The 17457-nt window shown below is 49.3% G+C and overlaps 1 protein-coding gene across 1 annotated transcript in view; it reads right to left on the bottom strand.

Moving 5' to 3' along the window:
* The window catches only part of AHCTF1 (AT-hook containing transcription factor 1), a 310501-nt gene that overhangs the window by 86858 nt on the left and 206186 nt on the right, over nt 1–17457 (bottom strand). The window contains exons 26-29 of the mRNA XM_082252084.1: nt 13279–13380; nt 12900–13104; nt 4153–4353; nt 1484–1871 (exon numbers count right to left, since the gene is read on the bottom strand). Of these exons, the coding sequence (XP_082108210.1) occupies nt 1484–1871; nt 4153–4353; nt 12900–13104; nt 13279–13380 (896 nt within the window). The remainder of the gene's footprint in view (nt 1–1483; nt 1872–4152; nt 4354–12899; nt 13105–13278; nt 13381–17457) is intronic.

Here is a 17457-nt window from a genome sequence, read left to right as displayed (position 1 = left end):
GAGACAGAGGAAACAGGTGAAGGCGGGGGACGCTTCTTGCTAATCCGTTTGCCCAGGACCAAATCTACCTTGGACACCAAGGACTCCAAGACTGCCCTCAGTGCAGTCAGTTGTTGGGACCCAAAGGGCCCGACAGCATCAGGAGGATCAGGTGGTGAAATATGCTCCAGAGACTCAATGAATGGAGAGGGGAACCCACACAACACTCCACCACGCTGTCTGTTCCACAAAGCCAAGCACAGAGCACTACCACTGCAATGGCAGAGGGAGGGAGAGAAAACCCCACAAAAGCACCCACCACCACCAGTCAGGTACACTCAGCCTGAACTGCACACCATGCGGCGATCAGGAAGCGGAATATCCAGGGATCAGCACTAGGGACCGAGGAAGGGCTCCCACTGCCAAATCACCGCCCCATCCAACTCCAAAAACATGGCTGCCATTTTCAATTAGAAAGCATAAGAGAATGGCTGCAGAGGCCACACATACCAGGCCACCGATCTGTAGATTAAAAGGCTACAAGAAAATAGCGGTCCCAGGACCACAAAAAAAATATCCCAACAGGAAAGAGGACCCTGGCAGGTGCACCCAACAGGCCCAACCTCCCCCCGAGAAACCACAACGCTGACTAGAAGGGAGGGGAGCCCGGGGGTCCCACCTTCTCAGGGAGAGGCCCACGTCCAACCCATAACCCTCCAGGGGTAGAGTGGGGACAGCTACTTACCACACCAGGAAGGGAGGGCACCGCTCCATCTTAATGTGGGTGCTGTCGGCCAGGAGAAAACGCTGCGAGTTCAAATGCGCTATCGGGAGAAGTTTAACTCACAGGCAAGCCCGCGTCCAGTGGGGCTATGTCACGACCGACCTAGCGCGGAGCTGAGGTCTGCATGCGCTCGCTGGTCGGACCTTAAGGATCTAGATTATCCAGTTCAGTCTGGCACTTGAATGTAGATCTTACAGGAACAAAATAAAGAGGAAAAAAATTTAAAAAAGGAAAACATTTCCAGGACCAGAGATCCCAGCAAGGAACTAAGTCCTAACTAGACAGAAAAAACTGAATACCTATAGCAGAGTGTGGGAGTATACCCCCTGGGACTGCCCCATAGATGTAGTCAAGTTTTGGTCTGCCTAGCGTCCTACTCCTGTAGAGGGCAGTATAATATATTCATAAGGATGAGGAGCTGTGTCTGTCAATGAACGAAAGAAAGGAATTTTTCATGTTACTTTCTTCGATTCATTTAAACCATAAATTTACTAAAAGCCATGTTTTTACTTTGAGCCGGTCTAAAAAAATGTTCCAGGCATTCCCAGAAAATACAATATGACATACTGCTGCAGGAATATGAGAAAAATGCTCAGCCTTCTCTCGTTTTACCATCCAAAGCAAACAATGAAAAGGGCAATCTAATTTGCAATTTCAGTCAGAGTGCAGGGGAAGACAAAATATACAGGACTGAAAGTAATAACCCACATTTATACACACCTTTATCTTGCAGTTCTTGAACATCTGTAACATGGATTTCTGGTGCTGCTAAGCTGCTCACTTCAGAAGGCAATGAGTCTTTAACGATAAGACGCTCTGATTTAGCCGTTACATAAACTGCATCATCTTCAATATCGTCAGGTGTTGGCGCATCATGATACTCCAATGTTGTCTGATCTGACCTTGCAGATACATTACTTGCATCCCTACTGGCTTCCATTTTGCTGGGACTCCCATCCTGAATACCAGATGAAGACTCATCCATCTCATCAAGGTCTTTAGTAGAGGTGTTGCTTATAGATAATGCCATCCTTTCTGGCCAAATGGTATCCTGAGCAGGTTTTATTAGTGGGGAGGATGCTGGCAAATCCCGGTCAGGTGTTAAAACCTGCAGTAACAAGACAATAACAAGACAATAAAAAGTAACTATTAGTTTTGTCCATGTTTTCATTTTATACCTTTTGTATTTGAAAAATGTCTTCTTGAACAGTATAATGAGCACATCAGACCAAGGGGGTATTGGACCTAGACCAGACAATTAGAGAATGGTCACCAAGTGGAAGGGTATACATTGTCCTTTGGAAGCTACATTCCCTTCACAAGAGTTAGAGCTTAGGCTTAACTAGTAGTACAATTCCCCAAAATGCAGGCAATCGGAAAAGCCCAAAAGCCAAGAGAAGCTGGGTCTGCTGACCTAAAGAAAAAGATTTTCATACTCCTAGCAAATTCCTTTTCTTGAAGCCCATTAAGGGACAGAGAACCCTGGAACTGTCAATTTTTACTGCCAATTACAGGAGGACTGTTAACCCCATGCCATTTCTAGCAAAGCTTTTCTTAACATCTACATGCTTATTTACATGCTTTTGTGAATGGAACCCAGATTCATCTATATGTGCATCTCAAAGCACTGAAGGCAAAGAATTACAATGACAGCTGGTGAACTACCACTCTTAACACAATAGCAGCCCCCATGAATCTTAATGACAGTCCTTTTAGGACAACGTCAAGCCCTACATATCATAACTTCTACAAACCCGATTCCAAAAAAGTTGGGACACTACAAATTGTGAATAAAAACAGAATGCAATGATGTGGAATTTTCAAATTTCAATAATTTATTCAGAATACAACAGATGACATATCAAATGTTTAAACTGAGAAAATGTATCATTTTAAAGGGAAAAATAAATTGATTTTAAAATTTTATGGCATCAACACATCTCAAAAAAGTTGGGACAAGGCTATGTTTATCACTGTGTGGCATCCCCTCTTCATTTTATAACAGTCTGCAAACGTCTGGGGACTGAGGAGACAAGTTGCCCAAGTTTAGGAAAAGGAATGTTGTCCTATTCTTGTCTAATACAGGTTTTTAGTTGCTCAACTGTCTTAGGTCTTCTTTGTTGCATCTTCCTCTTTATGATGCGCCAAATTTTACTATGGGTGAAAGATCTGGACTGCAGGCTGGCCATTTCAGTACCTGGATCCTTCTTCTATGCAGCCATGATGTTGTAATTGATGCAGTATATGATCTGGCATTGTCACGTTGGAAAATGCAAGGTCTTCCCTGCAAGAGACAACATCTGGATGGGAGCATATGTTGTTCTAGAACTTGGATATACCTTTCAGCATTGATGGTGCCTTTCCGGATGTGTAAGCTGCTCATGCTACACGCACTCATGCAACCCCATACCATCAGAGATGCAGGCTTCTGAACTGAGCGCTGATAACAACTTGGGTTGTCCTTGTCCTCTTTAGTCTGGATGACATGGTGTCCCAGTTTCCCAAAAAGAACTTCAAATTTTGATTCGTCTGACCACAGAACAGTTTTCACTTTGCCACAGTCCATTTTAAATGAGCCTTGGCACAGAGAAAACGCCTGCGCTTCTGGATCATGTTTAGATTTGGCTTCTTTTTTGGCCTATAGAGTTTTAGCTGGCAACGGCGAATGGCACGGTGGATTGTGTTCACCGACAATGTTTTCTGTAAGTATTCCTGAGCCCATGTTGTGATTTCCATTACAGTAGCATTCCTGTATGTGATGCAGTGCTGTCTAAGGGCCCGAAGATCACGGGCATCCAATATGGTTTTTCGGCCTTGACCCTTACGCACAGAGATTGTTCCAGATTCTCTGAATCTTCGGATAATATTATGCACTGTAGATGATGATAACTTCAAACTCTTTGCAATTTTTCTCTGAGAAACTCCTTTCTGATATTGCTCCACTATTTTTCGCCGCAGCATTGGGGGATTTGGTGATCCCCTGCCCATCTTGACTTCTGAGGGACACCGCCACTTTGAGAGGCTCTTTTTATACCCAATCATGTTGCCAATTGACCGAATAAGTTGCAAATTGGTCCTCCAGCTGTTCCTTATACTGTATGTACATTTAACTTTTCTGGCCTCTTATTGCTACCTGTTCCAACTTTTTTGGAATGTGTAGCTCTCATGAAATCCAAAATGAGCCAATATTTGGCATGACATTTCAAAATGTCTCACTTTCAACATTTGATATGTTATCTATATTAGATTGTGAATAAAATATAAGTTTGAGATTTGTAAATTAGTCCATTCCTTTTTTACTTACAATTTGTACAGTGTCCCAAATTTTTTGGAATTGGGTTTGTATATTTGAGGTACAAATTCCAGGACAACATATCTATAAAGCTTACCCCTTTCATATATTTGTTACCGATCTGTTCCATAAAAGATATTTTAGCCTCTCTAGGTCGTAAAGGTGGAGTAATCGATCTTCCAGGAGAAACTGAAGGAGAAGCCAGAGGGGTAGTTCGAGCACTGGACCTTAAAATAGACTGAGGTGTATGCCCCGTAAAAACAGAAGAAACTGAGCTTGCAGCCAAAGCTTTTGCCCTCTGTAACGAAAACATTTCCAGTGATTATATTAATAAAGTTTAAAAGTAAGCAAATTTAGTAAAGTAGTACATTTTTTTTATAGATTTATATAATGTACCTAACGAACACATGCCATATCTAACCTCCATATGAAAATGATAGTTGCTCATCTAATGGTGCCAAAACTTTGCAACTCAATGACAATGGAAATAGTATGCACATTGGGAATGTAAAAAAAAAAGAAAAAGGCTAAAAGAAAACTTAGTCACAGCATTTTAAAAGGAGTAAACTGCAATGTATTACAATTTTGGGTTAAATCCCACTTTAAAATCAAAGGTCACCTGCTCATTTTTTTTCATTTAAGAACACCTTACAAGTATCAAAAAAATACAAGGCGTTCTCCAAATAGAGCTGCCGAGCGAGCCACCCCATGGTGAGTATACCAAAGGCAAGTCGCTCGAGCAGCATCCAGAAGAGAAAACCAAAGACTGTATAAAGCAAAGGCTGCTACAGTGAAATTCTGAATCCCCGATGACCTTTCCTCTCTGAAATATAAAGGATAAGATCTACCAAAGAGGGGTTACGGCTTGTTTTACTGTATTATAGAGTTGGAGATTACTGGGCGCTCAATCAAAAATATTATATATTATATATACACACACACACTCTAGGGATCGACAGATTATCGGCAAAGCCAATATGCACTTTCCCCGATATATCGTAATCGGCCCGGAAGTTACGGATATTGCCAATATTTTCGTGACATCATTCTGCCTTCTTAGGCCGCCTCCCTCGCCTTGGACAGCCTCGTCTGGAGTCGGGACTAGTCTCGCAGGAATGTATCACAGCCATGCACCCACCCACAGTAGCACGGTGCCAGCCAGCCAGTCACCCACCCCACAAGCCCTGTACCAGCCAGCCACAAGCCCTGTACCATCTATCCACCCGCCACCACCGGGTGCCAGACAGCCAGCAACCCACCACAGGGTGCCAGACAGCCAGCAACCCACCACAGGGTGCCAGACAGCCAGCCACCCACCACAGGGTGCCAGACAGCCAGCCACCCACCACAGGGTGCCAGACAGCCAGCCACCCACCACAGGGTGCCAGACAGCCAGCCACCCACCACAGGGTGCCAGACAGACAGCCAGCCACCCACCACAGGGTGCCAGACAGCCAGCCACCCACCACAGGGTGCCAGACAGCCAGCCAGCCGCCCACCACAGGGTGCCAGACAGCCAGCCACCCACCACAGGGTGCCAGACAGCCAGCCAGCCACCCACCACAGGGTGCCAGACAGCCAGCCAGCCACCCACCACAGGGTGCCAGACAGCCAGCCACCCACCCACCACAGGGTGGCAGACAGCCAGCCACCCACCACAGGGTGCCAGACAGCCAGCCATTAAGCATTAAACAAAAATTAACATGTTCAGTTCCAGTTTTGTGTCAAAAGTTGTCTATTTTTCAAAAATGTAAAAGTACAAAATATCGGCAGATACCCATATGTGATGGCCAAAATATCGGTAACCAATGAAAAACCGATATTGGTCGATCCCCTAAACACACATGCTCAGCATTAATGAGTACACCCCAAAAACAGATTGGTCAGAACACCTTTCCTTCCAGAATCAAAAAATACTTTCACAAATGCAGGCCATTGATTGCAACCAATATTTGTTGGTTTGCACAGACAAAAACTGAATTTTTGTAAAATCTTACCGTAAAATTCCTTTCTCTGAGTCCTCCGACAGTCGCCGCCCATTCACACAGTCTTCACTTATGGGGTATTGACTTCATCTCCACAGGAGTTTCTAGGCATAAGACTTGTAAAAGAACAATAAATCTACATAGTTACACCCATGGGGGCTGTCCTAATAGTCTAATACCCCCCTGCAATAGCCATCCCAATTCAGTTTGGTCGCAAGCAGTGAAAGTGTATAAAAAAGACCCCAAAAAGAGGGGCGGCGAGTGTCGGAGGATTCAGAGAAAGGAATTTTAAGGTAAGATTTTACAAAAATTCAGTTCTCTTACGTCCTCCGACAGTCGCCGCCCATTCACACAGTCTTCACTTATGGGGATGTCCCAAAGCAGTGTAGACATGAGGGGTGGGCAACGCAACCGCTAGAAAGGCAACGTAGTACCCACATCAGAGAAAGGAACCTTACACGTACAAGAAGGTAACCTTCTGGGTAACAAAAAACAAAGGCTCAACATGAGCCAACAACCCAGGAAAACAAATAACCAAAGGGAAAAAACCCCAACAGCTAGGAACCCGAAGAAAAACCAGGGTTCCCTAAGGAAAAGCCGCACAGAGAACTTTGCGGCCAAAGGATGCATCAGCTGATGCTAGAACATCAATTTTGAGAAGGTGTGCGCCGACGACCAAGTCGCAGCCTTGCACACCTGGGCCACCGAGGCCTGATGCCGATAGGCCAAGGACGTACTCATCGACCTGGTAGAGTGTGCCTTGACAGGGAAGGGGGGAACCCGTTCCCGCATCGAGTAGGCCTGTATAATGGTCTGTCTGATCCATTTGGCAATGGTTGCTGCAGACGCAGCCATACCCTTCTGAGGTCCCTCAGGAAGGACAAACAGAGAATCCGATTTCCGAAAGGATTCAGTCGACGACAGGTAGACCCTGATCGCCCGGACAACATCCAAGGCATGTAAAGCAACTTCCTTTGGATGCTTGGGATTCGCGCAAAGCAAAGGCAAAACAATGTCCTCATTCAGGGGGAATTCCGAAACCACCTTTGGCAAGAAGGACTGATTAGGTCGCAGGACCACCTTATCCCTATGAACCACCAGGTAAGGGGAGCGCCAAGACAACGCCGCCAACTCCGACACCCTGCGAGCAGAGGTGATCGCCACCAAGAAAGCCACCCTTTTTGACAGCATAGGCAACGAGATTTCCCTGATGTTTTCAAACGGGGAACTCTAACACGGACAGAACCAAGTTCAAGCCCCATGGAGGTAAGGGCTCCTTCCTAGGAGGAGCCAAGTGCTGCACACCTTGAATAAATGTGCGAATTAAGGAATGAGACGCCACAGGGCGCTGGAAAAGAACAGCCAGGGCAGAGACCTGACCTTTTATCGTGGCCAGCTAAAGGCGCTGGTCCACCCCAGTCTGGAGGAAAGCTAACACTCTCGACACCGAGTAAGAACGAGTAGGGAAACCCCAGGACTCACACCAGGCAAAATAAGCTTTCCATGTACGGTAATAAATCTTACCAGAAGAGGCTTTTCTAGCCTTGATCAAAGTAGGAATAACCTCTGAGGAGAGACCCCGGTCTCTCAGGACCTGGCTTTCAACAGCCAGGCCGTTAAAGCCAGCGACTGTAAAGCAGGATGGAAGATCGGTCCCCAAAACAGCAGATCTTCTCGCATTGGCAGCCGCCACGGAGGCTCTACAGCCAGGTGAACGATGTCCGCATACCAGGACCGGCGAGGCCAGTACGGTGCAACCAGAATCACCAGTGATGGTTCTGAGGACAACCTGCGAAGGAACCTGGACAACAGCTGAAGCGGAGGAAAGGCATACATCAGATGATACTGACGCGATGGCACCACCAGTGCATCCGAGGCGTTTGCCAGAGGATCGCGTGTTCTTGCCACGAACCTTGTGGTTCAGCCGAGACGCGAACAGATCCACATCCGGGGATCCCAACTTTGCACACAGCATTTGAAACTCCTCAGGGTGTAGGGACCATTCTCCTTGGTCCAAGGTCTGGCGGCTCAGATAGTCTGCCTGCCAATTCTCCACACCCGGAATGTGAACTGCCGACAACGCCGGGACCCGAGTCTCGGCCTAAGACAGAATACTGGTCACCTCCTGGGCCGCCTGGGCACTCCTGGTGCCCCCTTGGTGGTTGATGTAAGCCACCGCAGTGGTATTGTCCGTCTGCATCCGCACAGGAAGGCCCTGAAGGCGATCCGACCAATGGAGCAGGCGCAGCCTGAGCACTCTCAATTCCAAAATGTTTATCGGAAGGGAAGACTCCTCCTTCGACCAGGTGCCCTGGGCAGACAGGTTGCCCAAGACGCCAACCCAGCCCGACAGGCTGGCATCCGTAGTTACCAACGTCCACAGAATTGCCCGGAAGGATTTTCCGTCCAACACCACCGGGGACTGAAGCCACCACAAGAGATCCGTTCTGGTCTGGTGACTCAGAGACACCCTCAGGTCCAAAGACTGAGGTAGTCTGTCCCACCTGGCGAGGATCTCCGCCTGGAGAGACCTTGTGTGGAACTGGGCAAATGGTATCGCCTCGAAGGCTGACACCATCAGCCCCAGGGACCGCATACAGGCCCTGAGTGACGAGGAGTCGCTATCCCTGAGGGACCTGACCTCGTTCTGCAGAGTCGGGAGCTTGTCCTCCGGCAAGAACACCCTCGCTTGAGCAGAGTCCAGAACCATTCCCAGATACTGGAGACGAACCGAAGGCGACAAGGTCGACTTCTGAACGTTGATCGTCCAACCGAACTCCTGAAGCGTCTGGACCGTAGTGGACAGATCGTGCAGCAGGCCCTGACTGGCACTCGATCTTAACAGGAGATCGTCCAGATATCCCAAGACCGCGATGCCCTGTGACCGCAACAGGCGCCAAGACTTTGGTAAAGACCCTTGGAGGCGAAGCGAGACCGAAAGGTAACGCCACAAACTGGTAATGATCCTCCGCGATAGCAAATCGGAGGTACCGCTGATGACCCTCGAAAATGGGGATGTGCAGATACGCATCCTTCAGGTCTATGGAAGCCAGGAACTCTCCCGGATTCAGGGAGGCCACCACTGAACGGAGTGACTCCATGCGGAACTTTTGAAGGCGCACAAAGCGGTTCAGCGCTTTTAAGTCCAGAATCGGACGCACTTTTCCCTCCTTTGAGCACAGTGAACAGATTCGAGTAATAACCCCCGAAACCTGTCCCCATGAGGTACCGGGACAATGAACCCCTTGAGCGAGAAGATACTCCACCGCATGATGCGGGTCCTGTAACCGCCCTGGGGTCAAATGAAGATTTGAGGGAAAGAATAGGTTTGCCGGCCGTGAAAGAAATTCGATCTTGTACCCTGACCGAATGATTTCCTGAACCCACCTGTCCGTGATTCGGAGCAGCCAAGGTTGTAGGAAACCGCGCAAACGTCCCCCCACCCCTGTAACGGGTGAGGGCGCCCCTTCAGGCAGAGGCGGACTGAGCCGCCGCACCGGTCTGGCCGGACTTCTGTTTGCCAAACCAGAGCTTCTTCTGGCTACCTTGGCCCTTGAAGGGTTTACCCTTGTTCTGCGCCCTGAAGGCACAAAAGGACCCTTGAGTAGGTTTAAAGGACTGGCCCCGCTTACCGTGGAAAAACTTGCCCTTAGGATTCTGGGGGAGCAAAGTGCTCTTACCCCCAGTGACACCTTTAACCAATTCGTCCAAGGATTCCCCAAAAAGGCGAGACCCCGCATAGGGGATGTCAGCCACCGTCTTCCTGGACTTTTGGTCAGCCGACCAGCATTTTAACCAGATTAATCGACGGTTAACCACAGCGACACTGGACAGGCATATCGCCAATGGGGCCTCATTCAGAGCCGCATCGCACAAATACATGACCCCACGATGAATCTGCTCCACCATGTCCACAGTAGTGGGAGGGGCAGAGTCGGCCACGAGGGTGCGTTTGAGCACCTTGGTCCAATCCGCCACAGCCTGAGCCACCATTAGAGAGGCAAAAACAGGCTTGAGCATGGAACCCGCCACCGTGTAGGCATGGCAGGCAAGAGACTCCAGTCTCTATCAGTAGGATCCCTACACATGGGGGAGTCCTCAGTGGGTAAGAGGGTAGACCTGTTCAACCCGGCCACCGTGTGGTCCACTTGAGGAGACACACACCAGCGCGCAGCCGTAGTAGCCGCAAAAGCGTAGAGAAGTTGAAACTTCTTAGGCACCACAAAGGTGTGCTTCAAATTACGCCATAGCTCAGTCACCTTATGGTGAAATTCTGCGGGGCAAGGAAAAACCTGCGCCGTCTTGAGGGTCCTCTGTGTTCCAAAAAAGGACACAACGCCCGGAGGAGTGGGCTCATCCTCCAAAAGTAGTGTTTCCTTCACTGCTAGGATCAACGCATCGATAGCTGCGCATTCCTCGGGCGACCCGGGGGGGGGGGGGGGGGGGGGGGAATTCATCCACCCCTGCGACCTCCGCCTCCCCCTCAGACTCTTGCGGGTCCTGAGAAGAGCGAGACCCTGAAAGAGCCACGCTACCTACAGCAACCATGTCATCACTCACTCAGAATGAGAAGAAAAGGAAATCCATTTTTGACACCAAAGTTGCCACAATAGCAGCAAAGTCGGTCTGGTTAGAGGATGCAGATGACCTTTGAACCTGGCCCTTTAAGTGCGCTGCGGACCCCTCCCCAGCACACCGCTATAAGACTGATACACAGAGCCCCCGCAGGGATAAAACTGACCAGGAAAAGCACACAAGGCAAGGCAGGAAAAAACAGCAGGACAGCACCCCACAAAGTGTTACCAGCTCCTCCGGACTCTCCTGTGAGAAAGGAGGAAGTGAGGTCACCGCTGGAGGCTGAACCAGGCTGCAGGCCAAGGGAAAATGGATGCCTATGTAAACTAATGGGAGGCTTCAGCAAGATTGCCGCCGACATGTGCTCGGAACGATCGCATAGCCACACACAAGATGGCGCCGCAAGGCGCGAAAATACACTACATAGCATGCTGCAAAAGTGCCCACAGTGAAGCCAGACATGCTGCCCACAGTAAAAATGGCGGACCGGCGGTGTTTTACCACGGAGCGGTCGCCGCATGTGTCTGCATCCCCAAACACCCTAGGTGACATGTAGGAGAGGGACCCCCAAAAAAACCCCACACAGCGCTGCTGTGAGGGAAAAGCGCCCCCGCAGGGACCGGGACCAGGGAGCCCAAAAAACGCACAGACACAGGGGACACCACAGACACCCATGGACTGCCGACCCCAGACAGAGGCCCCACATAGAATGTACTTACCTGTACCGATGGCGTGGGGTGCCTCAGATCAAGCGGGAAACCGCCCACCTTCAGATGGCAGGGGAGTGCCGCCAGCCAAAAACGCAGGACACTAGGATGCACGGACTAACCTATGCTGTGTCCAGTGAGGTAGCCAGCTCACCTGGCTGTATCCCTGAGAGACAGGGATGGGTCGTTCATGAGGCCAGGGCGAACTCATAGCCCGCGAAACGTTCAATGACGACTGGGATTCCATCTGACCCTCTGTCCTGGAGAACCAGGATGGTCAGTCCGATTCCCAGCTCCGCAATGCCGTCTTCATCCGAAGATCTAACCAACTAGCGTCGACAAAATAAACAGCTAGCAATGTAAAGAAAATTACATTTCCAGAAAATAAATCATAAAGAAAAAAGAGGAAGGCTGAGACTGTAGCCTCAGCACAGGAAAGCCTATCCACTCCTGAATCTAGGCAGAAGACAAACTGAATTGGGATGGCTATTGCAGGGGGGTATTGGACTAGTAGGACAGCCCCCATGGGTGTGACTATGTAGATTTATTGTTCTTTTACAAGTCTTATGCCTAGAAACTCCTGTGGAGATGAAGTCAATACCCCATAAGTGAAGACTGTGTGAATGGGCGGCGACTGTCGGAGGAAGCAAGAGAAAGTATTTTTCCTAACATTCATTCAAGACAACGCAAAAATGAATACACCCCAATGAGTCTTATGAGCAAAGCTACATTTTAGACAAAATCCTAACAAGAATTCAACTACAGGTGAGTGCAATTATTCATTAAACAGGTGTCCAGCAGAGAGCTGGTTAGAAAAGGGCATTCCTTAGCAAAGAAAACCCCATATCATTTCATGTTGTCAGCAATGGCACATGGAAGAGAAATGTCAAGACCTGAGAAAGAAAATCATTTCTTTACACAAGAAAGGTGAAAGATACAAGTCGTCAGGCACAGATTTAACAAAGATGGAACTGCAACCATCTCACAGACGTCCAGGCCATCCACAGAGGTTACCACCTCCACAGGAGCATCTTCTGAAGAGAAGGGTTAAAGAAAAGAAACATGCAAGTTCACTACAGTTAACTAAAGTAGTAGAAAGCCAAACTGGGGTCATTGCTTCCTGTGACAAAACGTACACCGCAGAGGAATGGTATGCATAGGCGTCGTCCACAATGGAAGCCTCTCCTAAAGTCCATGCACAAAAAAAGCCCTCCTAGAATTTGCTAGGACCCATGCTGAAAATGAAGACTACTGAGACTCTGTACTCTGGAGTGATGAAACTAGAGAGAGATGGGGGGAGGGGGGAGAGAGAGAGAGAGAGATGGGGGGAGGGGGGAGAGAGAGAGAGAGAGATGGGGGGAGGGGGGAGAGAGAGAGAGAGATGGGGGGAGGAGGGAGAGAGAGAGAGAGAGAAGGAGGGGAGAGAGATATATATACACACACACACACACACACACACACACACACACACACACACACGCTCTCTAAAATATAGAAAAATTTATAATACAAAATAATTTACACACTAATTTAAATTTCAACGTCACACCACATCTTTCTTAGCAAATTAAAATCACCTTTACTACAATAGGTGTTTCCAGCAGGTTAAACTCAGATGCTTTGGTCAAGTTTCTCAATTGTGCAATTTTTCTCAGATTTGATTGGACAGGACTAGAAGTAACCAACATAGATTTACGAGGCGTTCGCTCATTAACCATCTCAAAATCTGCATCTAGAGGTGAAGGATCTGTTAAGATGGGGTGGACAATAGAATCCAGTAATCTATGGAAAAATACAAAAACATCCAACCATTTAGGGCAACTGCCTTCTGTAAAAATCAAGACAAAATAGTAAACAAAAACAGTATAATTTTAATATGCAATTAGAAGGAGAAAATAATGTAATTTGGTATCAGATGTCTAACCCATCTAAATTTCTTGGTGTGTAGTTACTAACCTTGACACTCTCCTAGATTTGGATATGGGTGTACCAATAAATGCATCAGTCACTTCTAAATGTGGCAAAGCGGTTACTGGATTCTGCTCTTCAGTAGTTAGGCTGCAAAGTAAATGTAAATCAATTTAAAATGGACTTCGTTATTTTGCTGGATAAACGTGGGGAACTGTTAAATTCCCAGTCTTGTTTTTATTGCTGTAAGTGCAGCTGGTAGGAACCTTTTCCCCCTCGTTTCCTGTCCCTCTGTGGTAAAAACAAGTCATGTATAAATATTACCATCGCAAACATTCCTGGAAAATTACAAGGTGCAGTGTAGTGTCAAAAACCAGGCTCATCCTTAAATGACAACAGAGCAGACCATGCACATAAGAAAGAAGGGGTCAGAGCATGTATGAATTCTCAAGAAGTGGTCTGTGACTGCCAGTGAATTAAAAGGAAATCTCCAGACATCAGGGGTGTGGATTGACACAAATAGGATCTGAAATAGCTTAAAAAGTAATCCTAAAAGTGAACATCCACATTTGAAAGCTGCGAGTGACATTGCTGGGAGTGGTGTAAATACTCAAGAGCAACGGAAGTAGAAATAGGACTAGGAAATCGAAGGGGAAAAAAAATAACGGAATTTTTGTAAAATCTTACCTGTAAAATTCCTTTCTCTGAGTCCTCCGACAGTCGCCGCCCCTTCATATTCATCACCAATGGGTTATGTCCTCTTATCCGTAGGAGTAGCTAGGCAATAGAATATGTTAGTACAAAAGACTTTTAACATATCCCCACCCCCAGGGGGTGGTCCCCTCAGTACATAACCCTCCACTTCCTGTAACCAAACCAGTTTCAGTGAAATAGCAGTAGAGAGTACATGAAAAACCCCAAAAGAGGGGCGGGGGCGGCGACTGTCGGAGGACTCAGAGAAAGGAATTTTACAGGTAAGATTTTACAAAAATTCCGTTTTCTCTTACGTCCTCCGACAGTCGCCGCCCCTTCATATTCATCACCAATGGGATGTCCCAAAGCAGTGTAAACATGAGGGGTGGGAAGAACGCAGCCGCGCCCAAGGCAACGCCGTCTCCCCATCAGAGAAAGGAACCTTACCAAAGGAAGGAAACCAGTTGGGCATAAGAACAAAACACTCGCTCAACAGGAGCAAGAAAACCCAGGGAAAAAACAAAAGTCCCAAACAGTCAAAGAACCCGCAACAAGGGCTCTAGGGAACAGCCGCACTAAGAACCTTGCGGCCAAAGGAAGCATCAGCCGATGCCTGAACATCTACTCTGTAGAATTTCGTGAAAGTGTGAACGGTCGACCAAGTCGCCGCCTTACACACCTGGGCCACAGAGGCCCCATGACGACAGGCCCAAGACGTACTCAGAGACCTGGTAGAGTGCGCCTTCACAGGTACAGGGGGAACTTTCCCCTTCAAAGCGTAGGCCTGTTCAATGGTCTGTCTGATCCATTTGGCGATGGTAGAAGCCGACGCCGCCATGCCCTTCCGAGGACCTTCCGGAAGAACAAACAAGGCATCTGACTTGCGAAAAGACTCAGTCGACTTCAAGTAGACTCTAATCGCCCGGACAACATCCAAGGAGTGAAGCAGCACCTCCGTCGGATGCTTAGGCTTCGCGCAGAGCGAAGGCAGGACAATATCCTCATTGAGATGAAAGTCCGAAACCCTCTTTGGAAGAAAGGAAGGGTTAGGTCGCAAGACCACCTTGTCCAAATGCACAACCAGATACGGAGACTTGCAGGACAAGGCTGCCAGCTCCGACACTCGACGAGCCGAAGTGATAGCCACCAAAAAGGCGACCTTCTTGGATAACAAAGACAGCGAGATCTCCCTGATCCTTTCAAAAGGAGCACGCTGCAATACAGACAGGACTAGATTCAAGTCCCAAGGGGGTAGAGGGTCCTTCCTAGGAGGGATCAGATGACGTACCCCCTGCACAAAAGTGCTAACCAAAGCGTTAGATGCCACAGGACGCTGAAACAGAACGGCCAAAGCGGACACCTGACCTTTGATCGTAGCCAGCGCCAAACGCTGTTCAACACCCGTCTGAAGGAAGGACAATACCCTAGACACTGAATAAGTGGTAGGAGAGAAACCCCTGGATTCGCACCAGGCAAAATACGCCTTCCAAGTACGGTAGTAAACCTTCCCCGAGGAAGACTTCCTCGCATTGATCAAGGTGTGAATGACCTCAGGGGAAAGACCCCTGTTCTTCAGGACCTCGGTTTCAACAGCCAGGCCGTCAAAGCCAGCGACTGTAAAGCAGGATGGAAGATCGGTCCTTGCGACAGAAGATCTTCTCGAAGAGGCAGACGCCACGGGACGTCGATTGCCAGATTTACGAGGTCTGCGTACCAGGACCGGCGAGGCCAGTCCGGTGCCACAAGAATCACCGCAGTTGGTTCCGAGTGCAACCTGCGAAGGAACCTGGACAGCAATTGAAGCGGTGGAAACGCATACATCAGTCGGTACTGATGCCACGGGGCAACCAACGCGTCCGACGCGTCTGCCCGAGGATCGCGCGTCCTTGCCACGAACCGTGGAACTTTGTTGTTCAGACGAGACGCGAACAGGTCTACCTCCGGAAGACCCCACTTCGCGCACAACATCTGGAAGACATCCGGGTGAAGGGACCATTCCCCCTGGTCCAGGGTCTGGCGGCTCAGATAATCCGCCTGCCAATTTTCCACTCCCGGAATGTGAACTGCTGATATTGCCGGGACATGCGTCTCGGCCCAAGACAGAATCGCAGACACCTCTCGAGCCGCCTGGGCACTCCTGGTGCCCCCTTGGTGATTGATGTAAGCCACCGCCGTGGCATTGTCCGTCTGCACCCTGACCGGACAGCCGTGGAGACTGTCCGTCCAACGACGAAGACAGAGGAGTATCGCTCGCAGTTCCAGAACGTTGATCGGAAGGGAGGATTCCTCCTTCGACCACACACCCTGGGCGGACAGAACGCCCAGAACACCACCCCAGCCCGACAGGCTGGCGTCCGTGGTGATCACCGTCCACGAAAGGGGACGAAAAGACTTGCCCCCCGACACTGAGGGGGACCGAAGCCACCACAGAAGATCCCTTCTGGTCTGAGAACTCAAGGATATCTGAAGATCCAGAGAGTGCGGTCGCCCGTCCCACTTGGACAATATCTCCGCTTGGAGACCCCGAGTGTGAAACTGAGCGAAGGGAATCGCCTCGAAAGCCGAGACCATCAATCCCAGACACCGCATGCACGTCCGAATGGACGAGAACTGATTGTCCCTGAGGGACCTGACTCCCTCCTGAAGAGTCTTGAGTTTGTCGTCCGGTAGGAAGACCTTCGCCTGGACAGAGTCCAGAATCATTCCCAGGTATGGGAGGCGGACTGACGGGCACAATGTTGATTTTGGGAAATTGATCGTCCAACCAAACTCTTGCAGAGTCTGCAACGTGACGGACAGATCCTACACCAGACCTTGGTTGGTCGCAGACCGAACCAGAATATCGTCCAGATATCCCAGGACCGATATGCCCTGGGCTCTCAACAAGGCCAGAACCGGAGCCAGCACTTTGGTGAACACCCTCGGAGCCGAGGCGAGACCGAAAGGCAAAGCCACAAATTGGTAATGATCCTCCGCTATGGCGAATCGAAGGTACCTCTGGTGACCCTCGAAAATGGGGATGTGAAGATACGCATCCTTCAAGTCGATGGAAGCCATGAACTCCCCCGGAACCAGGGCAGCCACCACCGACCGCAGGGATTCCATGCGGAATTTGCGCACCCGCACAAAGCGGTTCAGCGCCTTCAAGTCCAGAATCGGACGTACCTTGCCCTCTTTCCTGGGCACGGTGAACAGATTGGAATAGAACCCCCGAAATCTGTCCCGATGAGGCACCGGGACCACCACACCCTGAGCCCTCAGGTCCTGCACCGCTAGACGCAGGTCCCGCAAACGCTCCGGGGATAACAGAAGATTTGAGGGAAAAAATCTGCTCTTCGGCCGAGAGAGAAACTCGATCTTGTAACCAGATCGAACGACTTCCTGAACCCACCTGTCCCGAACCCGGGACAGCCATGGCCGAGAGAAAGCGAGCAAGCGTCCCCCCACCCCAGACTCGGGTGAGGGCGCCCCTTCAGGCCGCACTGTTGTGGGCCGCAGAACCGGATTGGCCGGACTTTTGCTTACCAGCCCACG

This window comes from Pelophylax lessonae, assembly GCF_965119305.1.
Source record: "Pelophylax lessonae genome assembly, chromosome: 3".
NCBI classification, from domain to species: Eukaryota; Metazoa; Chordata; class Amphibia; order Anura; family Ranidae; genus Pelophylax; species Pelophylax lessonae.
The sequence above is the reverse complement of the archived record's forward strand: the minus strand, read 5'-3'. Positions and strand labels throughout refer to the sequence as shown.